At 43.7% G+C, this 26,742-nt stretch overlaps 1 protein-coding gene and 1 pseudogene across 4 annotated transcripts in view; both read right to left on the reverse strand.

Moving 5' to 3' along the window:
- The window catches only part of arnt2 (aryl-hydrocarbon receptor nuclear translocator 2), a 391,537-nt gene that overhangs the window by 58,834 nt on the left and 305,961 nt on the right, over positions 1-26,742 (reverse strand). For all 3 annotated transcript variants that reach the window (XM_078241563.1, XM_078241562.1, XM_078241561.1), the window contains exons 14-15: positions 25,872-25,971; positions 21,597-21,738 (exon numbers count right to left, since the gene is read on the reverse strand). In XM_078241563.1, the coding sequence (XP_078097689.1) occupies positions 21,597-21,738; positions 25,872-25,971 (242 nt within the window). The remainder of the gene's footprint in view (positions 1-21,596; positions 21,739-25,871; positions 25,972-26,742) is intronic.
- Positions 16,348-20,207, reverse strand: LOC144511493 (uncharacterized; annotated as a pseudogene). The gene is made up of 3 exons (XR_013500831.1): positions 19,999-20,207; positions 17,993-18,122; positions 16,348-17,407 (listed from the first exon to the last, which is right to left on the reverse strand). The product of XR_013500831.1 is annotated as an uncharacterized LOC144511493 (transcript).

A 26,742-nucleotide genomic window follows, 5' to 3' on the forward strand; every position in this document is an offset into this window, starting at 1 on the left:
CTACTTACTGTGCCTACCCCAGTCCAACGCCGGCAACTCCACATTATGGTTATAGTTCCAAGTCAGGAAGGTGTGCGGCTTGAAGGGGAACTTGCAGGTGCCGCTGCCCTTGCTTTCGAAGTGGTAGAGGTCACGGATTTGAGAGATGGTGTCAAATGATACCTGGGGAATTGCTATTGGTGCAGGGCATCTAGTATATCGTGTGCACTGCTGCCACTCTGTGTTGATGGTGGAGGGAGTAAATGTCCAAGGTGGTGGATGGGGTGCTAATCAACAGGGCCAATTTGTCCATAATGGTGTCAAGCTTCTTCAGTGTTGTTGGAGCCGCAAGTGGAGAGTATTCACTCCTGACTTGCGCTTTACAGATGGTGGACAGACTTTGGGGAGACAGGTGAGTTATTCTCCACAGAATTCCAGGCATCTCATTTGCTCTTGCTGCTACAGCATTTCTTTGGCTTGCTCAGTTCAGTTTCTGTTCAATGGTGACCCCCAGGATGTTATTTGTGGGGAATTCCAAAGTGGTAATGTCAGTGAACGTGAAGGAGCGATGGTTTGATTTATCTTGCTGGGAGTTGATCATTGGCTGGTGTTATGGCCCAAATCTTCCAACAAATTCTCTGACAACCCTGAATTTACCACCACCCATAACCACAAGCAAAAAAAACCAGATGTCCCCACATTGTTTTAGAACTTGTGAAAACATACATGAGCAGCTCCACGCAGTAATATCCACTGCTTCTGTGCAGTGTCAGTGCATGGAGAATTTGTAAAGGAAGTCAGTCAATAAACTTGAGAAAATAAAAAGATAGGGCAGGGACCAAAAGAGGTTGAGGAGATTAAGACAACAAAAAAACATAGAACCATAGAAATTATACAGCATAGAAGGGGGCTATACAACCCAAAGACACCCAGGAGCTCTTTCTAATCCCATCTTCCTGCACATGGCCCATAGCCCACAGCTCACAGCACTTCAGGTGCAGATCCAGGTACTTGGTAAATGTAAAACAAAACAGGAGACAGGATGCAAAACAACAAACAAAAAACTCGGGTGTATCAAACCAACCTCCCATGAGGCTGTCAGATTAGAGTGCACCCAGTAGACAACAAAACAAAGAAACATCCAAAAAATCACATCTATGTTCGAGTGAAAGCAAGCATCTAGCAGAGGGCAGCAGAGCGGCGACGCTGATTGGCTGTTGAGGGGAAGAATTGCTTAGGTACAATCACTGCTTCTAGAAGGTGGACCTCCGGGAGACACCCTCCGTGTTCGAGTGAAGGCAAGCGTCCAGCAGAGGGCAGTAGAGCAGTGATTGGCTGCTGCCAATCAGCGTGTGGTTTGTGGAGGAGCTGTTGTAAAGGGACAGTTAAACCCCAAACACTACTTCAGTGTTTCCCTCCCTACCTCCTCCCCTAACCAAAAAACAAGTCACAGTGAGGACCACAAGCAGGGGAAAGGTGAGTTGAGATTCTTTTTTTAAAACCTGTATAAGGGCAGTATGATGTGGAGATGCCGGCATTGGACTGGGGTAAGCACAGTAAGAAGTCTCAACACCAGGTTAAAGTCCAACAGGTTTATTTGGTAGCAAATACCATAAGCTTTCGGAGCACTGCTCCTTCGTCAGATGGAGTGGATATCTGCTCTCAAACAGGGCAGAGACACAAAATCAAGTTACAGTTTTGTAGAAACTTGATGTCTGTGTCGATATGCGCGATCTTCTTAGGGCAGTATGGCAGTTAGGGCAGTGGTATGCTCCTTCTGCCAGATGTGGGAAATTAGGGAGCAATCTAGTCTCCCTGACAACTTTGTCTGCAGGAAGTGTGTCCAGCTGCAACTCCTCACAGATCACATTGTTCGGTTGGAGCGGCAGATGGACACACTGTGGAGCATACAGGGGGCAGAGAGTGTGATAGACACGAGTTACAGGGAGGTTGTCACACCACAGTTCAGACAGGTAGATGGGTGACCGCCAGGAGGGGCAGGCTGGTGGTGCAGAAGTCTCCTGTGGCTATTTCTCTTTTTAAACAGGTATATCGTTTTGGATACTGTTGTGGGGGGATAGCCTCTCAGGGGAAGATACCAGCAGCAGCCAGGCCTGTGGCACCACACCTGGTTCTGCTGTAGAGCAGGGTCAGGCAAAGAGCAAGCGAGCAATAATAATAGGGGACTCGCTAGTTAGAGGCACAGACAGGTGTTTCTGTCGCCGTGATCGAGACTCCAGGATGATGAGTTGCCTCCCTGGTGCCAGGGTCCAGGGCATCCCTGAGCGGTTGCAGGACATTCTTGAGGGGGAGGGTGAGCAGCCAGAAGTCATACATATTGGTACCAATCACATAGGTAGGAAAAGGGATGAGGTCCTGAAATGTGAATAGAGAGAGTTAGGCAGAAGACTAAAGTGCAGGACCTTGAGGGTAGCAATTTCTGGACTACTACCCCTGCCATGTGCTAGTGAGAGTAGGAATAGGAAGATTAGGCAGATGAAGGCTTGAGAGCTGGTGCAGGGGGCAGGGATATAGATTTGTGGAGGATTGGGATCTTTTCTGGGGAAGGGGTGACTTGTTCAAGAGGGACGGGTTACACCTGAACTGGAAGGGGACTAATATCTTGGCGGGGAGATTTGCGAGAGCCACTCAGGAGGGTTTAAACTAGTTTGGCAGGGGGGGTGGGACCCAAACTAGTAGGGAGACAGAAGAGAAGTTTGAGGACAGCACGGAAGTTAAAGAGAGCACATTAACTAGTAAAGACAGTGTCAGTAATCCTAGTACCAGACAAATCAGGCAAAAGCAAGACAGAGAGCAAGGGAAGTCCAGATTAAACTGCATTGATTTCAATGCAAGAGGCCTGACGGGCAAGGCAGATGAACTCAGGGCATGGATGGGTACATGGGACTAGGATATTATAGCAATTACTGAAACATGGCTAAGGAAAGGACAGGACTGGCAGCTCAATGTTCCAGGGTACAGACGCTGTAGGAAAGATAGAACAGGAGGTAAGAGGGGAGGGGAGTTGCACTTTTGATTAGGGAAAACATCATGGCCGTACTGAGAGGGGATATATCCGAGGGTTTGGCCATTGAGTCTATATGGATAGAACTGAGAAATAAGAAGGGGGAAATCACTTTGATAGGGTTGTATTATAGGCCCCCAAATAGCCAGCGGGAAATTGAGGAGCAAATATGTAAGGAGATTACAGATAGCTCCAAGAAAAATAGGGTGGTAATAGTAGGGAATTTTAATTTTCCCAACATTGACTGGGACAGCCATAGTATTAGAGGCTTGGATGGAGAGAATTCAGGAGGAATTTCTCATTCAGTATGTGGATGGCCCGACTAGAGAGGGGGCAAAACTTGACCTCCTCTTGGGAAATAAGGAAGGGCAGGTGAGAGATGTGTTAGTGAGGGATCACTTTGGGACCAGTGACCATACTTCCATTAGTTTTAAGATAGCTATGGAGAACGATAGATCTGGCCCAAAAGTTAAAATTCTAAATTGGGGTAAGGCCAATTTTGATGGCATCAGACGGGAACTTTCAAAAGTTGATTGGGGGAGTCTGTTGGCAGGCAAAGGAATGGCTGGTAAGTGGGAAGCTTTCAAAAGTGTTTTAACCAGGGTTCAGGATAAGCACATTCCTTTTAGAACGAAGGACAAGGCTGGCGGAAGTAGGGAACCCTGGATGACTTGGGATATTGAGGCCGTGGTCAAGAAGAAGAAGGAGGCACATGACATGCATAGGCAGCTGGGATCAAGTGGATACCTTGAAGAGTATAGAGTGTGTAGGAGTAGAGTTAAGAGAGAAATCAGGAGGCCAAAAAGTGGACACGAGATTGCTTTGGCAGATAAGGCAAAAGAGAATCCAAAAAGCTTCTACACGTACATAAAGGGCAAAAGAGTAACAAGGGAGAGAGTAGGGCCTCTCTTAAGGTCATCTATGTGCGGATCCACAAGAGATGGTGAGATCCTAAATGATATTTTTGATCAGTATTTACTGTTGAGAAAGGCATGGATGTGAGGGAACTTGGGGAAATAAATAGTGATGTCTTGAGGAGTGTACATATAACAGAGGTGGTGGTGCTGGAAGTCTTAGAGCGCATCAAGATAGATAAATCCCCGGGACCTGATGAAGTGCATCCCAGGACACTGTGGGAGGCTAGGGAAGAAATTGCGGGTCCCCTAGCTGAGATATTTGAATCGTCGATAGTCACAGGTGAGGTGCCTGAAGACTGGAGGGTGGCAAATGTTGGGTCTTTCTTTAAGAAGGGCTGCAGGGAAAAGCCTGGGAACTACAGGCCGGTGAGCCAAACATCTGTAGTGGGTAAGTTATTAGAAGGTATTCTGAGAGACATTTAGAGAGGCAATGACTGATTAGCAATAGCATGGCTTTGTGAGTGGAAAATCATGTCTCACAAATTTGATTGAGTTTTTTGAAGGGGTAACCAAGAAGGTAGATGAGGGTAGTGCAGTTGATGTTGTCTACATGGACTTTAGCAAGACCTTTGACAAGGTACCACATGGGAGGTTGTTGCATAAGGTTAAATCTCACAGGATCCAGGGTCAAGTTTTGCCCCCTCTCTAGTTGGGCCATCCACATAGTGAATGAGAAATTCCTCCTGAATTCTCTCCATCCAAGCCTCTAATAGTATGGCTGTCCCAGTGAATGTTGGGAAAATTAAAATCCCCTATTACCACCCTATTTTTCTTGGAGCTATCTGTAATCTCCTTATATATTTGCTCCTCAAATGGATACAAAATTGGCTTGATAACAGAAGACAGAGGGTGGTTGTAGAGGGTTGTTTTTCAAACTGGAGGCCTGTGACCAGCGGTGTGTCTCAGGGATTGGTGCTGGGTCCACTATTATTTGTCATTTATATTAATGATTTGGATGAGAATTTAGGAGGCATGGTTAGTGAGTTTGCAGATGATACCCAAGATTGGTGGCATAGTGGACAGTGAAGGAGGTTATCTAGGATTGCAATGGGATCTTGATCAATTTGGCCAGTGGGCTGAAGAAAGGCAGATGGAGTTTAATTTAGATAAATGCGAGGTGATTCATTTTGGTAGATTGAACCAGGGCAGGTCTTACTCAGTTAATAGGAGGGTGTTGGGAGAGTTACAGAACCAAGGGATCTAGGGGGAACAGGTTCATAGCTCCTTGAAAGTGGAGAAACACGTGACAGAGTGGTGAAGAAGGCATTCAGCATGTTTGGTTTCATTGATCAGAACATTGAATAGTTGGGACGTTTTGTTGAAGTTGTACAAGACATTAGAGAGGCCATACTTGGAATACTGTGTACAGTTCTGGTCACCCTATTATAGAAAGGATATTGTTAAACTAGAAAGAGTGCAGGAAAGATTTACTAGGATGCTACCGGGACTTGATGGTTTGAGTTATAAAGAGAGGCTGGATAGACTGGGACTTTTTTCCCTGGAGCGTAGGAGTCTTAGGGTTATCTTATAGAGGCCTATAAAATAATGAGGGGCGTAGATCGGCTAGATAGCCAACATCTTTTCCCAAAGGTACGGGAGTCTAAAATTAGAGGGCATAGGTTTAAGAGGATTGGGGAGAGATACAAAAGGGTCCAGAGGGGCAATTTTTTCACAGAGGGTGGTGAGTGTCAAGAACAAGCTGCCAGAGGTTGTAGTAGAGGCGGGTACAATTTTGTCTTTTAAAAAACATTTAGGCAGTTACATGGGTAAGATGGGTACAGAGGGATATGAGCCAAACGCGGGAATTGGGACTAACATGTTGGTTAAAAAAAGGGCGGCATGGACAAGTTGGGCTGAAGGGGCTGTTTCCAAGACGTAAACTTCTCTGACTCTAAATCTGCAGCTCTGCCTCAATAGTGACATGGTTGCCAAACAACAGATAATAAACGAGTGGATGAAAAACACAGGCCGAGAGAAGAGACACGCCAGTGGCGGTCAGTGACAAAGCACAGTGCAGCACACCTGCTGCGTTCTCTATACTTCTATCTGTTCCTCCTCCCTCCTACGCCTACACTCTCGGCAGCTTTACAATCACCACATTTCCAGTTTTCCTGTCACATGCTCATCTCATCGGAATGTGTGTGGCGGGACTGAATGTAACTCATCAGCCCAAGGCTGAATGTTGTCAGGTATTGCTGTGTGAAGTCAAGGACAGCTTCTGTATTTGAGGAGTTGTGAATAGTGCTGAACATTGTGCAATCATCAGCAAAAGCCCCATTTCTGATCTTATGATGGAGGGATGGTCATTGATGAAGCAGCTGATGATGATTGGGCTTAGGACACAACGCGAGGAACTCCTGAGATGATTGGCCTCTAACAACTGCAACCATCTTCCTTTGTGCCAGGCACGATTCTAAACTCGGTGCATGTTTTCCACATTTCCTACTGACTCCCATTTTGATGGGTTCCGTGGTGCCACACTTGGTCAAATGCTGCCTTGATATTCAGGCACTCTCACTTCTGGAGTTCAGCTCTATTGTCCACATTTGGTCCAAGACTGTTATAAGGTTATAGAATCCTGACAGTGGAGAAGGAGGCCATTCAGCCCATTGAGTCTGCACCAACTCTCTGACAGAATACCTTACACAGACCTCTCCCTTTCCATATCCCCTGTGTGTATACTATGGCCAATCCACCTACCCAGCATATCTACCCTACCTTGGACTGTGGGAGGAAACCCATGATGTGGAGATGCCGGCGTTGGACTGGGGTAAACACAGTAAGAAGTTTAACAACACCAGGTTAAAGTCCAACAGGTTTATTTGGTAGCAAAAGCCACACAAGCTTTCGAGGCTCCCACACAGACATGGAGAGAACATGCAAACTCCATACAGTCAGTCACTCAGGTTGAGATTGAACCCGGGTTCCTGGCACCGTGAGGCGACAGTGCTAACCACTGTACCACCGTGTCACCCAGGAGCCAAGTGGCCCTGATAGAATCCAAGCTGAGCATCAGTAAGCATTGCTGAATATGTTCAGCTTGATAGCACGAAGATTACACTGTCCATCAGTTTACTAATGATCAAGGGTAGACAGATGTTATTGGCCAGATTGGATTTGTTCTGATTTCTGTGGATAGGACACACCTGGGCAATTTTTCCCATTGTCAGGCAGCTGCCAGTGTTATAGCTGAATTAGAACAGCCTGGCTAAAGATGTAGCTAGTTGTGTTGACCAAGTCTTCAGTACAACTGCTGGGACGTTGTCAGAGCCCAATAGTCTTTGCAATCTCCAGTGCCTTGATCTTAGTGTGAAGAAAATTGGGAGAATATTGACATCTGTGATTTTGGGGGAACTCTGGAGGTGGAGACAGATTAACCATTCAGTGCTTCTGAATAAGGATGACTGTAATGTTTCAGCCTAATGTTTTGCACTGATGCTGGACTTCACCACCATTAAGGATGGGGATGTTTGTGAGGTTTCCTCTTCCTTCCATCATTCGTTTAATTATCTATCAGCATTCACAACTGGATGTGGCAGGACAACAGAGCTTTGATGTGAATCATCAGTTGTGACAGTTTAGCTTCTGTTATTTAGCATGTGTTGTTACTTCACCAGGTTGCCACCTCATTTTTAGGTATACCTGGTACTGTTCCTGGCATGCTCATCTACATTACTCATTGAACCAGGGTTGATCTCCTGTCTTGGTAGTAATGGTGGAGTGAGGAATATGCTGAACCATAAGCTCAGGACATGAAGATGGGATTTTGTCTCCACGAGGACTGCGCGATGGTCAATCCTATCAACACTGTCATGGATGGATGCATCTGCAACAGGTAGTTTGGTGAGGATCAGGTCAAGTACATTCTCTCACTACTTACTGCAGGTCTAGAGTAGTCGCTATCTCCTTCAGGACTCGGTCAGCTCAATTAATAGTGATGCTGCTGAGCCACTCATGGTGGTGGACATTGAAGCTTCCTCCCCCCAGAGCACATTGTGTGTTCTTGGTATCCTCAGTACTTCATCAAAGTGGATAGGAGCAATGTTTCAGCAGTTAGGGAGGGCAATGGGGAGGAGGTTTCCTTGCAACATTTGACCTAATGCTTTGAAGTCACGAGTTCCATTCCATTTTAAGGAATCCTAGGGCTGTTCTGTTCCAACTGTATATCACTGTCCTGCCTACCTTTTATAGATCTGTGTTTCTGGTACGATTAGATAAACTGAGGGGATGGTGGAGATGTCTGACTGAAAAGAATGAGTCAATGATTATGACCACGTCAGGCTGTTCCTTGACCAGTTTGTGGGACAATTCTCCCAATTTTGGCACAAGCCCCCAGAGGTTAGTGAGGAAGACCCATGCACGATAGACTGGGCCAGGTGCCAATGCCTAGGTTGAAGCATTCATCTGTTTGGTTTTAATTCTTATGCCTTACTCTATTGGCTTGGTTTAACTGAAGGAGTGTTAAGAGTCATGAATAATGCCAGGCACATGTCTGGAGTCACATGCCAGCCCAAATTCCTTCCCCAGAAGAGATGGGTGAACCAGATGAGTTTTTACAATAATCTTGTGGTTTAAGGTCATTGTTACAATTGCTAGCTTTTTATTCCAGATTTATTTAAATTCCCCAGACCATGAACTTATGCCTCTTAGTCATTAGTCCCGGTCTGTAAATTACTAGTTCAGTAATGTAACCAAGAGCTAATATACCTAATTTCATAAAGTACTCTCCGTTCACGAATTTGACAAAACAAACCATCTGAAATGAAAGCATTCTTTTTACATAAACTCAAAATGTTATCTACTCCAACTTTAAAAATAAATTGAGCTGAAGGAATGACACGTTACAAACTCCTTGAAAAGGAGCACGTGTGTTTCTCCTGTTGGCTTGGCCTCAAATTCCATCAACATCAGGAAATGGAAACATCTTTTCTATGTTATCGTGGAGGCAGTTTCCGTGCATTTTAAACTTTGAAGTGGCAAAAGGCACTTGGTTCAAACGTTTGCTGAAACGTGTTGCCACCAGCAGCCACACAAAGACTCATTGAACTGAGCTCATGCCAGGAGATTTTCTGGAGCCAAGTTTCGCTTCAGCTCAGATTACAAGCCGTTTGGTAGACTTCCAATGATCTTGTAGACACCTCTTCACTACATTACAAAGTTACATGGGTTTTATTATTTAGGGGCTGAATGAACTGTTGTCTGTGAGGACAAATCAAACTGCACTGAAATAGTGGTCCTTCCAAAGGAAAATATTTTAAAAGCAAATGGTTTATGAAAATGGCCCCAAAGTTGATGCACCATCTACAGCAACTTGCATTTACATAGTGACTCTAAAGTAAGTCTCAAAATGCTTCACAGAAGCGACTTTTTAAAAAATTAGACTTAGTTTGGAGTGAGAGGTAGTATTTGGCATGAAAACAGAAGCTTCTTAAGATTCACTGCTTGGCTAACTTACAACATCATGAGATTGATTAGAATATGGGTACAGATAAATGCCACTGTGGCAGAGATCAGATATTTCAGCCTTCATTCAAACTTCTCTACTAATCTTTATTCTTAGCATAAGAGCTGGAGGCAGAATGAGACTGCATGGGGAGAACTGCTCTGCAAGCACATTTTTGTCTGAATAATGAAGGAAAAATACTGTAAAATGTTTGAAATATTCAACAGTTATAAGCAGAGGGAAAAACAATTTTAAATCACCCAGAATTCCTATTAATAACATATACACAATAAAAGCAACTTTTATGGTGAGCAATTCCTAATATATATTAATGATCTAAAGTTAAAGTTTATTTGTTAGTCACAAGTAGTCTTACACTGACACTGCAATGAAGTTAGTGTGACAATTCGCTAGTCACCACACTCTGGCGCCTGTTCGGGGTAAGAAGTCTCACAACACCAGGTTAAAGTCCTGTTCGGGTACACTAAGGGAGAATTTGGCATGGCTAATGCACCTAACCAGCACACCTTTGGACTGTGGAGGAAACTGGAAAACCCGGAGGAAACCCACCCAGACACGGGGAGAATGTGCAAACTCCACACAGTGACCCAAGCTGTGAGACAGCAGTGCTAACTACTGTGCCACTGTGATAGATCTTGGTGCACAGGGGACAATTCCATAGTTTGACACGAAACTTGGAAGTATTGTAAACTGTGAAGAGGACAGTGTAGAACTTCAAAAAGGATATAAGACACGTTGGTGAAGTGGGCAGATAGGTGGCAGATGAAGTTCAAAACAGAGAAATGTGAGGTGATGCACTTTGGTATGATGCAAATGGAGAGGTAAAATAAGGGGTACAATTCTGAAGGGGATGCAGGAGCAGAGGGATCTAGATGTATATGTGTATAGGTCATTGAAGGTAGAAGGAGAGGTGGAGAGAGCAATTAATAAAGCATTGAGCACCCTGGGCTTTGTTAATAAGGACATTGTGTACATGAGCAAGGAGGCTATGCTGAACTTGTACAAGACACTATTTAGACCTCAGCTGGAGTACTGTGTACAGTTCTGGGTGCCACACTATAGGAAGGATGTGAACGCTATGGGGTTTACAAGAATGGTTCCAGAGATGAGAAACTTCAGCTATGAGGATAGATTGGAGAAATAAACTTTTTCACACCGCAAGTGGTTTGGGTCTGGAATGCACTGCCTGGAAGTGTGGTGGAGGCAGATTCAATCAAGGCATTTGAGGGGGTATTGGCTGATCATTTTGAATGCAAGGGTATGAGGAAAAGGCAGGAGAATGCCAGTAAGTCATGATGTTCATTTGGAGAGTCTGTGCAGACACGGTGGACCAAATGAGCTCCTTGTGCACCGTGACAATTCTTGCAAGCTCAGTGTCCACAATTGGACACAGTATTCTAAGCTGAGACCTAACCAGAGACATATAAATGTTTGGCATAATTTCCTTGCTTTTGTGGCCACTGTCTCTAGTGAGTAATGCAAAGAAATTGGATGTATTTTTCAATACAATTCAAGGAGTCTTTATAAACTTAAAACTGACTTGTAAACATTTTGCAACGTGCTATTGATGTCTCAGCCATGTTCCTGTACACTCCTGGCTTTACTCTGCTGCTGCATCAGGCTCTGGGAAGAATTCAAATTTTTAAAAATTTATTCTTTCATGGGATGTGGGCATCACTGGCAAGGCCAGCATTTTTGCCCATCCCTAATTGTCCTTGAACTGAGTGGCTTGCTGGGCCATTTCAGGGGGCAGTTAAGAGTCAACCACATTGCTGTGGATCTGGTGTCACATGTAAGCCAGACCAGGTAAGGACGGCAGATTTATTTCCTTATAGGAATCAATAATAGTTTCATGGTCCCCATTGTTGGGGTTAGCTTTCAGCTCCAGATTTTATTAATTGAATTCAAGTTGCAGCTGAGTGGTGGGATTTGTATCCGTATCCCCAGCGCATGAGCCTGGGCCTGAATCAAGTGACAATAACACTAAGCCACTGGCTCCCCATCTTGGTATATATGATTTTTCTATTAATTATGTGATAGTACAAACTGGGTGTAGCTGGCACATCTGTATAATTACTTTTTTCTTAAACAATAATTGTGCAAAGATTCTATGCAGAAACAAAGTAAAGCACAGGGGATATAAATGTAAATGTTTCCATGCTTGTCTGTCTCTCTGAGCTAGACTCTTGTGAAAAGAAAAAAATAATATTTTCAGTCAAAAAGACTTCTTAAATACATCTTTTGAGCTTGTTTTCAAATTAGTTGGCAAAATAAAGAAACATAAATTCTGTTACTCAATGGGGAATGGCATTCTTTGGCATCCGAATAGAGGAAAATAGACAATTTTATGTACACTTATTTAAGGTTCTAAGTACAAACAAAAGATAGCACTGGTCTTGTAATTAACCTTCCCAGATGCCTGTCTTGTTGGGTCAGACTTTCAGTCTCAGATAAAAAGTGAGACATTTAAAATATAAATTTTGCCTAAAAAAATACCCTTCAAAATTCTTTTCACTATTTTAAATTATTTCAAAAACTAATAACAGAACGAAACACACAAGCCCGCGTGCACAGAATCCTGGGGAGTTGGATGTTGGGGAGTTCTCCACACTGCAGCAGCAACAGGCACAGATAGAGCCAGGAACTCTTCAGCTCATCTAGTGATAACACTGGAAAAAGTAGCTACTTCAAAGTTCAGGCATTTCAAGAGACTCGCACTCTTAGTGCCAGACATGATGCCAACCAGTGGAGGGTTTTCCCCCCGATTCCCATTAGAACATAGAACATAGAAAGCCACAGCACAAACAGGCCCTTCGGCCCACAAGTTGCGCTGATCATATCCCTACCTCTAGGCCTATCTATAGCCCTCAATCCCATTAAATCCCATGTACTCATCCAGAAGTCTCTTAAAAGACCCCAACGAGTTTGCCTCCACCACCACCGACGTCAGCCGATTCCACTCACCCACCACCCTCTGAGTGAAAAACTTACCCCTGACATCTCCTCTGTACCTACCCCCCAGCACCTTAAACCTGTGTCCTCTCGTAGCAACCATTTCAGCCCTTGGAAATAGCCTCTGAGAGTCTATCCTATCCAGACCTCTCAACATCTTGTAAACCTCTATCAGGTCACCTCTCATCCTTCGTCTCTCCAGGGAGAAGAGACCAAGCTCCCTCAACCTATCCTCATAAGGCATGCCCCCCAATCCAGGCAACATCCTTGTAAATCTCCTCTGCACCCTTTCAATGGCTTCAACATCTTTCCTGTAATGAGGTGACCAGAACTGCGCGCAGTACTCCAAGTGGGGTCTAACCAGGGTCCTATAAAGCTGCAGCATTATCTCCCGACTCCTAAACTCAATCCCTCGATTAATGAAGGCCAGTACGCCGTACGCCTTCTTGACCGCATCCTCCACCTGCGAGGCCGATTTAAGAGTCCTATGGACCCGGACCCCAAGGTCCTTCTGATCCTCTACACTGCTAAGAATGGTACCCTTCATATTATACTGCTGCTTCATCCCATTGGATCTGCCAAAATGGATCACCACACACTTATCCGGGTTGAAGTCCATCTGCCACTTCTCCGCCCAGTCTTGCATTCTATCTATGTCTCGTTGCAACTTCTGACATCCCTCCAAACTATCCACAACACCACCTACCTTGGTGTCGTCAGCAAACTTACCAACCCATCCCTCCACTTCCTCATCCAGGTCATTTATGAAAATGACAAACAGCAAGGGTCCCAGAACAGATCCCTGGGGCACTCCACTGGTCACTGACCTCCATGCAGAGAAAGACCCCTCCACAGCCACTCTCTGCCTTCTGCAGGCAAGCCAGTTCTGGATCCACAAGGCAACAGCCCCTTGGATCCCATGCCCTCTCACTTTCTCAAGAAGTCTTGCATGGGGGACCTTATCGAACGCCTTGCTGAAGTCCATATAGACCACATCCACCGCTCTTCCTTCGTCAATGTGTTTGGTCACATTTTCAAAGAACTCAACCAGGCTCGTAAGGCACGACCTGCCCTTGACAAAGCCATGCTGACTACTTTTGATCATACTAAACTTCTCTAGATGATCATAAATCCTGTCTCTCAGGATCCTCTCCATCAACTTACCAACCACTGAGGTTAGACTCACCGGTCGGTAATTTCCCGGGCTGTCCCTGTTCCCTTTCTTGAATGTAGGGACCACATCTGCAATCCTCCAATCTTCCGGAACCTCTCCCGTCTCCATCGACGATGCAAAGATCATCGCCAAAGGCTCCGCAATCTCCTCCCTCGCCTCCCACAGTAACCTGGGGTACATCCCATCCGGTCCCGGCGACTTACCAACCTTGATGCCATTCAATAGTTCCAACACATCCTCTTTCTTTATGTCCACATGCTCGATCCTTTCTGTCCACCGCAAACCAGCAGTACAACCACCCAGATCCCTTTCCACCGTGAATACCGAGGTAAAGTATTCATTAAGCACCTCCGCCATTTCTAACGGTTCCGCACAAACTTTTCCCCCTTCACCTTTTAAGGGTCCTATGCCTTCACATCTCATCTTTTTACTCTTGACATATTTGTAGAAAGCCTTGGGATTCTCCTTAATCTTACCCGCCAAGGTCTTCTCATGACCCCTTCTCGCTCTCCTAATTTCCTTCTTAAGCTCCTTCCTACATCCCGTATACTCCTCTAAATCCTTAACACCTCCTAGCTCTCTGAACCTTCTGTACGCCTCTCTTTTCTTATTCACCAGGTTCATCACAACCTTCGTGCACCACGGTTCCCGTACCCTACCAACACCCCCCTGTCTCATCGGAACGTTGTCATGCAGAGCTCCAGACAAACATTCCTTGAAAATCCTCCACTTTCCTTCGGTACTTTTCCCCAAGAATGCCTCCTTCCAATTTACCCGTCTAATTTCCTCCCTGATGACACTGTATTTCCCTTTACTCCAGAGAAACACTTTCCTAGCCTGCCTGATCCTATCTCTTTCCAATGCTATCGTGAAGGAGATAGAATTATGATCGCTATCCCCAAGATGCTCACCCACCGAGAGATCCTCCACCTGTCCAGGTTCATTAGCCAGCACCAGATCAAGTACAGCCTCTCCTCTAGTAGGCTTATCCACATACTGTGTCAGGAAACTCTCCTGGACACACCTAACAAACTCCTCTCCATCCAAACCCCTAGCCCTAGGGATATTCCAATCTATGTTTGGGAAATTAAAATCTCCCATCACGACAACTCTGTTATTCCTACATCTCTCCAGGATCTGTTTCCCCATCTGCTCCTCAACATCTCTGTTACTATTGGGCGGCCTATAGAAAACACCCAGCAAAGTTACCGACCCCTTCCTGTTCTTAACCTCCACCCACAGAGACTCCGTAGTCAATCCCTCCACGGCGTCCACCTTCTCTACAGCCGTGACACTATCCCTGATCAACAGTGCCACTCCCCCCCCTCTCTTGCCTCCCTCCCTGTCCTTCCTGAAACATCTAAAACCCGGCACCTGAAGCACCCAGTCCTGTCCCTGAGACATCCAAGTCTCCGTAATGGCCACCACATCACAATTCGAAGCATTGACTTCAGTCCTACTGAGACTCCATACTGCCACACTCAGTCAATGCTGCCTTAATATCAAGGGCAGTCACTCTCACCTCGAGTTCAGCTCTTTATGCATGTTTGAACTAAGGCTGTAATGATGTCAGGAGCTGAGTGCCCTGGTGGAACCCAAACTGAACCGAGTGAGAGGGAAAATAATCTGTTCCCATTTAAAGCAATTTGGTCTACACATGACTACTCTAACTGTATTTGACTCTTGGAGATGGCAATAAAAAACAGCCTTGCCAGCATTACTTACATGCCGGGAACAAAATTCAAAACTACCATTGCTGAACAAGCATCCATCTCCAATCATGTGAATCAACTGGCTGACATATATGTGAAGAAATGACGGGGATAGGGCTTCTTTGTTATGTGTATTTGGGCTCAGGTGTTACAGGATTTGAACAGTACTGTGATGACGCGGAGGTGATGTTTCCCTCTGTGAGATTTCAGAACGCCCCAAAGGGATATACCTTGCCTCGTAATCTTAAGTAAGTGTGTGTGAGGGAGCAGGAAGTTATTAGTTTAGGTAAATTAAAGTAGGATTGGATACTCTCTATCATGAACAAGTAAGAGATCTTTATTTTAAAACTGGTGACAACTTTATTAAAACAATTAGCAAACTGAATAAACTTCCCAATAGAATGCTGTCCGGATAATACAAGACTCATGAAACAAAGGCTTATAAATTCCAGTCATTCTCAAAAGGATCTATATATACCAGGCACTTGTTAGACGTCTGAAAGTCTTTACTGATCAAATCTAAAACATCTTCTGAGTTGACCTATCTTCAACTGAAGATGGTAAGTTTGATGAAGACATGCATTAAACTGCAGGATTCAATACGAGAGCCTAGCCTCTCCCTCCTTCTGATTAAAGAGATGGCCAGGTGACTCTAACCGTTATTTCCCCTTGTCCGGGTTTAAATACCTCTCAATATTCCCGCAATTTGAGTGGCTCGAGGCTGCCAACAACACTCAAATTTGAATTCAATTGGTTCTGTGTCTTTGAGTGCTTGCTTTAAAATCATTGGTCCAATTCAAAAGTCTGTTTTGCAATGCTGGAACTCTGGCTGCTGCTTCAATTACAAATGTTGTGAAATTGGCCTTCTGCAGCCTGCTTCCTGCAGTTTAAAATCCCAAGCACAAAGACACATGCTTTTTAAAGAGACAATGCTATATGATTTATTTTGGTTTTCTGAGCATATCTTTTCAATATTTACATTGTCAAACACCACATTTTTAACCTTACGTATGCAACTTCATAACACCTCTCCCCACCGTGCCCCCCCCCCCCCCCCCCCCGCCAGGAAGAAATGAACCATCATCATCATCAAAAGATGGCTTCATTTTTTTTCTTTTGAAAGTGTTTTTTCTTAAATTTCCCTCGACTTTCATCATTTAAAATCAATTCATTAATAACAACAAAATGTTGTCCTTTTTTTCTTTTAGTGGACCTTGCATCAATGCAGCTTGTATCTTTAACAGTTTCATTTTAGTCTGACGCAAAACCACATTTTTACAAGGTTTCATCAGTGGGCCAACCCCAGAGGTGACAACACTCTGTTCCATTTTGGCTTCTTGGTCATCCTTTTTCACCAAGTTTTGGGGAGGATGAACTCTCGCTTCAGTGCTGTGATCCTGTTGTCCTCGCGAGGATTAGTCAGATGGATGTGGTCTCGAGTGATCAGACTTACTTGCTGTGGATGGGTTACATGGGCCTTCTTAAAATGTAAACCCATAGATCTGATGAATCTTTTATTTTTAGGAGGTTTCCGAGTGAATCCATCTCCGACACAGCAAACTTTAGTAACCAGTCTCGTCCAAGCTTTCTTTTTCCGTTCACCTGTGTGGATAATTTTCAAGATTTCAGTTTCTCCTTGGGCATGAACCTTTGGCAAAGGTACTTCCTTCTTGGCCTGCCGATGTTCTGCATGACGTTTATGACTTTCCTTGCTCCTGTGACCTTCAGCCTGGTCAGCCAGTAGCTTCTTCCGAGACTTGGGTGCCTTTAGTTTGTGAATGTGCTCCATCAAGAGTCTGTTATTCTTGAAGACATTATCCTTCACCTTCAGATACAGGTTGTGATACACTTGGCGATTGATCTTTTTGGGCTCCCTACATCTGCAACACAGGCGTCTTAGAATTCTCATTCTCCTCATCTGGGCTAGTTTCTCCTGCATGTGGGCATTAACTACCCTTTCACATATCGATGTCCATGTGCCAGCCCTTCCTGCGTGCAACGATTTTTTTCCTGCTCCGAGCATGCAAGTGTACGGTCACAGAGACTCAGACCATCGTTAATTAAGTTTCTGATCTGTTGACGGGAACTGACATTGGCAATCTCATTTGTTTCATTAGGATCCAGCCTTACCTTTTTCTTGCCACAGCACAAAACACTGGAGGTCAGCCTCTCTGAAACCTGAGCCTACTCATGACCACTTTTCAACGAAAAGGTACTTGCCAATTACCCCGAAATAAGTTCATCTTTGGGAGGTATGTGGCTTGTCTGACTTTCTCCACACACTCCTCCAACCTTGGGATTGGATAGGAATCCGATTTTGTCACTGCATTGACCTTCCGACAATCCATGCAGAATCGTTGAGTACTATCAGGTTTAGGGACCAACTCGACTGACAAACTCCATTCACCAAGACTTGGCTCTATTATGTCATCTCGTAGCATCGCTTCTACTTCCCTTTGTACCTGCTCCGCTTTGAAAGGATTAAGCCTGCAAGGGTTTTATTAGTAAGAAGTTTAACAACACCAGGTTAAAGTCCAACAGGTTTAAACCTGTTGGACTTTAACCTGGTGTTGTTAAACTTCTTACTGCGTTTACCCCAGTCCAACGCCGGCATCTCCACATCAGGGTTTTATTAGAACAGCATTCTCTATGTCAACCTTATGTACCGTGGCATCTGTTCCTCCCCACTTTATTCCTACATAGGTCCTCATCCCTCTTTAACAGGTCTTTCAGTTCAGTTCTCTGTTCTTGGGACAGATAACTTATTACCTGATTCCAGTTTTCAAGGACTTCTGCATTGTTCAATTTTATTTGGGGCGTATCAAAATCCACATCCTCGGGATTTGATTCCTCACTCTGAGTGGCAGTAACTAATACCAGTTTCTCCAAATCCCTTTCCCTGCCATAATATTGTTTGAGCGTGTTCCCATGACATACTCTATTTAATCTTTCAGAGTTTCCCTCTGTGCGATCTATCTAATCCTTTACCTGCTCAGGTTTTTCTTTTTACCATTCCATCAAACATAATTTCAGCTAACTGACCCTCAACTCCTTCCTCTTTCTCTTTTCCTCTCCTTTCCTGTTCTAACTTATGGCTGTGGGATCTTGTCACCACACAGTCCGACACATTTTCAGGGTATTTTTCTTTTAATTCCTCAGTTCCCTGGTTTCCTTTTGGCTTTTCTACTACCATTGGCATCACTCCCACTTGTGATCCAGCTATATTGTTTCCCAGAATAAACTGTATTCCGGAAACAGCCAGGCTTTCTATCACTCTCACTATTACTTCTCCAGACTCAATTGGACTTTCTAGTTTTATTTTACAACGGGGAACACTACTCTTCCCTCCATTTATTCCGCAAATTATCCTCCTCTTGGATAGTATTTCAAAAGGAGCGCAAATATCCCCATCTCCCACTCACCTGATGAAGGGGCAATGCTCCGAAAGCTTGTGCTACCAAATAAACCTGTTGGACTTTAACCTGGTGCTGTGAGACTACTTACTGTGCCTACCCCAGTCCAACGCCGGCAACTCCACATCAACTTATCATTAGAGACATACTAACTCCCGTATCTTTCAATATTTTTACTTCTTTACCTTCTTCTCCTGTTCTACCCGAGTAAACCGTACCCACACAGGTGAAGTCTTTGAAAAGATCGGGCTCTCCTTTATCATTTAGCCTGTACAGTCTCCTTTATTTCCTTGCCTTCTTTCAAGATTACTTTCACTACCTTAACTAGTCCCGCTAGTTGAACTCTTCTACCACTTCCTTTTTCTCAGGGTCTTTATTAAGCCACCAACACTATGCCTTTGGGTGTCCCATCCTATGGCAGTTAAAACACCTGAGGTCTTTCACCCCTTTTCCACCCGCTGGGGTGTCTTTTTTCACAGGTGTTAAACTGGTCCCAGTGTCATCTACTTTTGGTTTTTCTTGGAAGGATCTCCCCTTCCCCCAATCTTTATCCTTCGTGGACTAAGATTGCTGTTGGAAGCCAAATTTTAATTTATGCACTAATGCATACTCATCCGCCATCTCTGCAGCTCTTCTCCCTACCTGAACCTTCTGCTCCTCAACACGAGTTCTTCTCCCATCTGGAAGGGAGTTTTTGAACTCCTCCAGCAGAATTATATTTCTAAGGGCCTCATATGTCTTTTCCATCTTTAATGCCCTCACCTATCTATCGAAATTGTTCTGTTTCACTCTTTCAAATTCGATATAGGTCTGACCTGGTTCCTTTCGTACATTCCTGAATCTCTGTCTGTATGCTTCTGGTACCAACTCGTGAGCACGCAAAACAGCTTTCTTCACCTCTTCATAGTTTCCTGACACCTCCTCTGACAGCACTGAAAACACTTCAGTAGCCCTGCCTACCAACTTGGTCTGAATTAATATTATCCACACATCCTCTGGCCACTTCATCTGTGTAGCCAATTTCTCAAAGGAGATGAAAAAGGCTTCTGCATCCTTCACATCAAGTTTTGGTAACGTTTGGACATATTTGTATATATCCTAAGCAGGCGGTTGGCTATGCTGAATCTGCTCATTATCACTTCTATCTGGTACTCTTTTTCCTGTCATTTGAAGTCTTTCTTCTTCTATTTCCAACTTTTTCTTTTCTAACTGAAACAACCTCTCTCTTTCTTCTCTCTCTTTTTTCCTTTTCTTCTGCTAGGGCCTTCTCTTTTTCTCTTTCTCTCTCTTTCTTTTTCTTATTTCTCTCTTGCCCTTTCTTCTGCCTCCAATCATCTCATTTGCAATTTAATTTTCTCTAACTCCAGTGCGTTTGATTCTTTCTCTGCTATTCTTAAATGCTTGACTAATTCCTTTATAAGTTCAGCTTTCTTACTATCCCTGGTTAAACGCAATTCTAGTCTGTCAGCCAATTCCACAAGTGTCACCTTTCTCTGTTTTTCTAAAGTATTTTGGCAAATTTGGGACGCATCTTCGACCCTCAAACCCTCTTTAGCAATTTCCAGAGCCATTTCCAACTTTTTGATTTTAACCGAGACTAAATAGATTTTCCCACTTCTCACTGAAAATTTGTTTAAATATCTGAGACTGTTCCGATCCCGGATAGACCCCCAATTTTGTTACGACACGGAGGTGATGTTACCCTCTGCGTGATTGCGGAACTCCCCAAAAGGATATAGTTTGCCTTGTAATCCTAAGTAAGCGTGCGTGAAGAAGTAGGAAGTTATTTGTTTAGGTAAATTAAAGCAGGATCAGATACTCTCTATCATAGGGCGGTACGGTGACACAGTGGTTAGCACTGCTGCCTCACAGCGCCAGGGACCCGCGTTCGATTCCCGGCTTGGGTCACTGTCTGCGTGGAGTTTGCCCATTCTCCTCGTGTCTGCGTTGTTTTCCTCCGGGTGTTCTGGTTTCCTCCCACAGTCCAAAGATGTGCAGGTTAGGTGAATTGGCCATGATAAATTCTCCCCCAGTGTCAGGGGGACTAGCTAGGATAAATGCATGGGGTTATGGGGATAGGATTGTATTCGGTGCAGACTCGATGGGCCAAATGGCCTCCTTCTGCACTGTAGGATTCTATGAACAATTAACAGGTCTTTATTTTAAAACTGGTGACAACCTTATTAAAACAATTAACAAACTGAATAAACTCCCCAATAGAATGCTGTCCGGATAATACAAGATTCATGAATGAAACAAAAGCTTATAAATTCCAGTCGAGTTGATCTATCTTCAACTGTAGATGGTAAGTTTGATGAAGACTTACAATAAACTGCAGGATTCGATTATGAGAGCCTAGCCTCTCCTTCCTTCTGAAGAGATGGCCAGATTACTCTAACCATTATTTCTCCTTATCCGGGTTTAAATACCTAGAATCACCTCTCCGTATTCCTGCAATTTGAGTGGCTCGAGGCTGCCAACAACACTCAAATTTGAATTCAATTGGTTCTGTGTCTTTGAGTGCTTGCTTTAAAATCATTGGTCCAATTCAAAGCCTGTTTTGCGATGCTGGCAGACAATGCTATATGATTTCTTTTGGTTTCCTTAGCATTTCTTTTCAATATTTACATTTGTCAAACACCACATTTTTAACCTTATATATGCCAACTTCATAACAGTACGTACAGTTTGCCTGTGGACACCTGGCATAAAATCAGGATAACCCATCCAAATAATCTCATCAACAGTATGACAATGATCAATATTGGAATAGAAAATAAACCCACCATTCACAATTTAAAAGCAACCTACAGATTTTGTGAAAATAAACCAAAATCTACATGGTCAAGTTTTGGTTCAAAACATTAGTTGCAGATGTAATTATATTTCAGTTTGCTGTTTGGAAACCAACTATTCAAGATGATTTGAGTGATCTATCCACCTAAAATGTGATGCAGTACCTGTCCTGGGAAAGGTGGTCGACTCCCAGTCCAGGATGTTGCAGAGACCTGATTAGCATTAGATTGACGAGATATCTGAGCTAAAATCTGACCGGCTGAGGACGTTTGCTGAATGATGTTGCCACCAGGTACCATTGAAGTGCTGAAAACACAATATTAGAGATTTGTTATTAAATAGCCAACCCCAATCTCAACAACAACTTGCAATTATATAGTGTACTCAATGCAATATAACATTCCACAGCAAAGACACAGGAATGTTATTAGATAAAATTTGACCTCATGCTGCATGATGAAATTTAAGACAGTTGACACAAAGGTTTGGAAAGAGGTAAATTTTAAGGGGTGTCTTAAGGGAGGCGAAAGGGGTTTGGGGGAGGGAGAATTCAAAGTGACAGTGCTTAAGATCTAAGCAGTTGAAGACGCCGTCACCAATGATTGAGGGATTAAAATTAAGAATGCGTAATCAGACAGAAATGAAGAGATCTTAGAGGCTTTTAGGGCTGGAGGAGGAGCGGGAGAAGGATGGCAAGAAGAACGATTGAAAAACAAAAATAAGAATGATAATAACATATAAGCGTTGCAAGACCTGAGAACCAACTTTCTCATTGAAAGGAGTGGTGATGGATAAATGGGGCATGGTGCCAGTTAGGATACAAGCAAACTTTTGGATGGGCTTCGGTTTATGGAGGCAAGAGGCCGACCAGAACAGTATTGGAACTATAAATTTTGAAACAATATTCTAACATCGATGAAGCTGGTTGGGAGGTAATTACTGTTTTATGTTTATTGCACTTAAAATGTATAGGGAGCAGTGGGAAATTGGTATTCATAGGTGAACTTTAGTGGGAATTTCAATAATGAAATGTTACCATTATTGACAATACAGAAAATCATAATTCAACCAATATGCATTCATTTTTTGTTCTTTAATTTATTGCATTAGAAATTAAAACATTCTGATAATTGGTACAATCAGTGATCACGAATTTGATTTTTAAAAAGGGTTTACATTTTATTCTAATGTCCTTTAGTGGACCCACACTGAAATAAAGATCGGCTTTCTTGCACTATATCATCGAGCACTCACAAAGTCAGAGACAGCAAAACAAAACAAAACTTCCTTAAAATATCTCAAAAATGCATCTCAGTTTGTAAGAACAGCCTCATTCAGCATGACATTTGTACCTCCCTTATCGATTATCCCACAGTTAACCTAAAGAGTAAGATGTCTATTTAATGCAAAATCTTAATCATTTGGCTCAAGACTGGTCAAATATTATCTCAAAGGGTTGGAAATTATGCTTCAGTTATACAGAGTCATGCGCAGACCAATTGGGTGGTATTTATGGGAGATGACAGGGGTCTCGTTTGCCATTTAGAGATGGTCAGGGCCCCCCATCGCATTTTTTCGGGAAGACCCATTGAATTAAATGTCAATCAGGCACCTAACTACGCCACGATGGGCCTTCACTGGGATCAAAGATCCCGGGGGTGGAAATCCCAACCCGTATGATCTGCCAGGCAGAGGCCAGCAGTACCACAAGGGGAGTAGTGGCAGCTCCTGACAATGTAACCACTCAGGTCACAGATGGTGGGATGGGGGTTGCAGATGGAAGAGTGGGAAGGGTCAGCATCAAGGGGAGGTGTTTGGCTCTTAGCGAGTCCCCTTTCCCAGTACTGAGTGCCTTTGAATTTAGGACCCCCTCTGGAAACCCACAGGCAACTCCAACAGCATTTGCTGATTGGTTTTCCTGCATGATGAGCCCCCTGCCTATCACTGGTTGAACACCAATTGCCCACTTAAGGGTCTCAATTGACGTTGTGGTCGGGAGGCTGTCTTTGAGCCTTTCCATCTTAGACATAATCAAGGCGGAGAACGTGCCACCCTTCCGTTCAATTAAATGCCCCACTACCACAAAACCTGCCCCCATGGAGGGCATTAAATTCTGTCCATTGTATCAGTTGTGGTTCAATTAGAAACACTTGCATCCAAAGGTCGTGCCTTGAGCACAACAATTTAGGTTGACAGGCCAGTGCAGTACTGGGAGAATGTTGCACAGTGTGCGGTGTTATTTTTCAGTTGAGACATTAAACAGTGGCTGTCTCACCCTCCCTGGTGAATATAAAAGAGCTCATGAGACCACATTGAAGAAAGGCATGGGGAGTTGTATGCTTTGCCCTGAATATCCCTCCCTCAATCAACATCAGAAAAACAGATAATCTGATCATTATGACATTACTGCTTGCAGGAGCTTGCCGTGTGCAATATGGCTGCTGTATTTCCTACATTACAGCAGTGGCTACACTTTAAGTACTGCATTGGTGCTTTGGAACATGCAATGGTCATGAAAGGTGCTATGCAAATGCAAGACTTTATTTCTTCTTTATCCATTTGAAGAGATTCATTTTTAGGCACTGCTCAGGATGCTATGCTGGCCTTGAAGGACAGATTCACCAGAATGAATCAGCTTTGAATTATGAGGGCAGGTTGCATACATTTGGGTTCCACTGCACTGAGTTTAGAAGGCTGAGGGATGACTGAAGTGTTTAAAATAATAAACAGATTTGATAGAACAGATGGCGGAGCTGTTTCCTCTGTTGGGGAATTCAGAACAAGAGGACATTGGGCCTAATTTCAGACTCAAGTAATGAATAAACAGTGGCAGCTATTAATTATACTTAAACTTTCTATAGAAATTTGGACTGAAACTTATTGTAACTCGGGAGACATTTCAGCACAGCACCCCATACAGGATGTGTGTGAATAGGGAAAGTACAGATTGAACAATTACTACTAAAATTTATTTATTTGTGTCACAAGTCGGCTTACATTAACACTGCAATGAAATTACTGTGAAAATCCCCTAGTCACCACACTCCGGCGCCTGTTCAGGTACACTGAGGGAGAATTTAGCATGGCCAATGCACCTAGCCAGCACGTCTTTTGGGCTGTGGGAGGAAACCGGAAGCAAAAACAGAAAATGCTGGAAAATCTCAGCAGGTGTGACAGCATCTGTGGAAAGGAATCAGAGCTAATGTTTTGAATGTGGATGACCCTTCGTAGGATCTACGAATCAAGTCTACCTCACTGAATCAAGTGTCAAAAGAATGGCAATCTTTTCTCCCAGTGAATGCACTGCAAGAATAAAAAGGCAAAGCTTTATAGAAGCTTGTATCAGGAGAAGTGTAAGTGTATTGTATGCAGATACGATAGTGACAGCAGATACGATAGTGACTTTTAAGGGGTGTCTTGACAAACACATGAATAGGATGGAATAGAGGGATATGGTCCCCGGAAGGATAAGGGGTTTTAGTTCAGTTGGGCAGCATGGTCGGTGCAGGCCTGAAGAGCAAAAGGGCCTGTTCCTGTGCTGTAATTTTCTTTGTTCTTTGAGAATAACAGACCACATAAATTGCAAGAGGTTAGCTTGTTTCGCCGCAAACTGGACTGATCTCCTCTGTGTTGGTGCAATTCGTTTAGTAACTGGTTGCCGCTTTTGCCAAAAGTACACGTCATTTCAATCTGCATTCCTGGTCCTGCTGACAGAGTTAGACCCATGTAACACCAATGGCAGATGTGTACAACGTCACCGGGGATTAGGCCAAGGAATGAATCTTAGCTGTTTGTTAACAGACTCCAAACGAGTTGCCAGTCCAAAGTTCATTTTACAAAGACAGTGGAGAACATGTGTGGAGCTCAATGTGGGAGAAGATTGGGCTAACATCGATAGATCCAAGTCGTACATGTAATGCTGAACCCATTTCATGGAGCTAAATGCACAGGCTGGCTGCACATACCAGCAGTGCTGCTTTCATATTCCAGTTCAAACAAACCTTTCTTGTTCAGTAGGAAAGGTCTGTCAGCCAAGTTTAAAAGTTGAGGTAGGTACAATTGAGAGAAACACAGCCAAGTTAAGCAAGTTAAGTCAATATGCAAGTTGGCATGTGGAAGGCAATGTTCGAAAAAACTGTACAAACCTCAGATAAAAAGGCTAAGAGCTAACTTGATTGCAGCAATATACAAACAAAATGTGCACATTATAATGTACACTCATTATATATACATATTTAAAGGAGCACAAATACACATAACTGAAAGGGGAAATATCACCAGCTCATTCATGATCCCAGTCTTTTAAAGGAACAGTGCCCCGAAATGAGTTTCAAGTTGTTGCTTTTTTGAACAAATAAGAAAGAACAGTTTGACTGGCTGCAGCTGATGAGAGCAATTGTCAAATAACATGGGCTGAATCTGCAGTGCTCTGAATTTACCTGAATGATTGTCCTGCTCGCCCAGGTTGGAATGAACTTCCTTGCGAGTAGATCTGTTGGTTTCCAGCAGCTGATGTTGTCGACATTGTTTTCTTTTCACCTGTGTTAAAGCAATTAGGACAACCTCTTAATCGAGACCGCTGCTCCTGGACGAGATAGATAGAATCCTACAGTGCAGGAGTCGACCATTCGGCCCATCGAGTCTGCACTGATTATAACCCCACCCAGGCCCAATCCCCATAACCCCATGCTAGTCCCCTTGACACTAAGGAACAATTTAGCATGGCCAATCAACCTAACCAGCGCATCTTTGGACTGTGGGAGGAAACCGGAGCACCCAGAGGAAACCCACGCAGACACGGGGAGAACATGCAAACTCCACACAGACAGTGACACAATCCGGGAACCGAACCCAGGTCCTTGGTGCTGTGAGGCAGCAGTGCTAACCACTGTGCCGCCCCTGTTAGGTTAATGCAAGTCTGAGCATAATTTGAGAGAATTGTTTGTCTTACAGCAGTCCAAGTACAAACTTCTTTGTAAAGGCAAGCACATTGTACAGTTCTGAACGTAAATCAACACCTATTTTTAATTAATATGGTAACTCTGCAAGTTTTTAAAGAGTAGATAGATTGAATCTGCATGAATAATTTTTGGGTGCGTAGGAGACAATAAATTTTGGTCAAAAACATAATGCAATAATTTTTGTGCGTGGGTCATTTTTTTGCAAATTGCAAGCTGGTTAAATCAGCTGATTGTGAACTCCATAAAACAATCACAATGTTTAAAGTTTACTGCCTTCAATGACATTACACAGGGTCATTCTGGACAGTTTTAAAAGGTTAACATAACATTAACCAACGCTTGTAACCAC

Source organism: Mustelus asterias, chromosome 24 (assembly GCF_964213995.1).
Source record: "Mustelus asterias chromosome 24, sMusAst1.hap1.1, whole genome shotgun sequence".
NCBI lineage: Eukaryota > Metazoa > Chordata > Chondrichthyes > Carcharhiniformes > Triakidae > Mustelus > Mustelus asterias.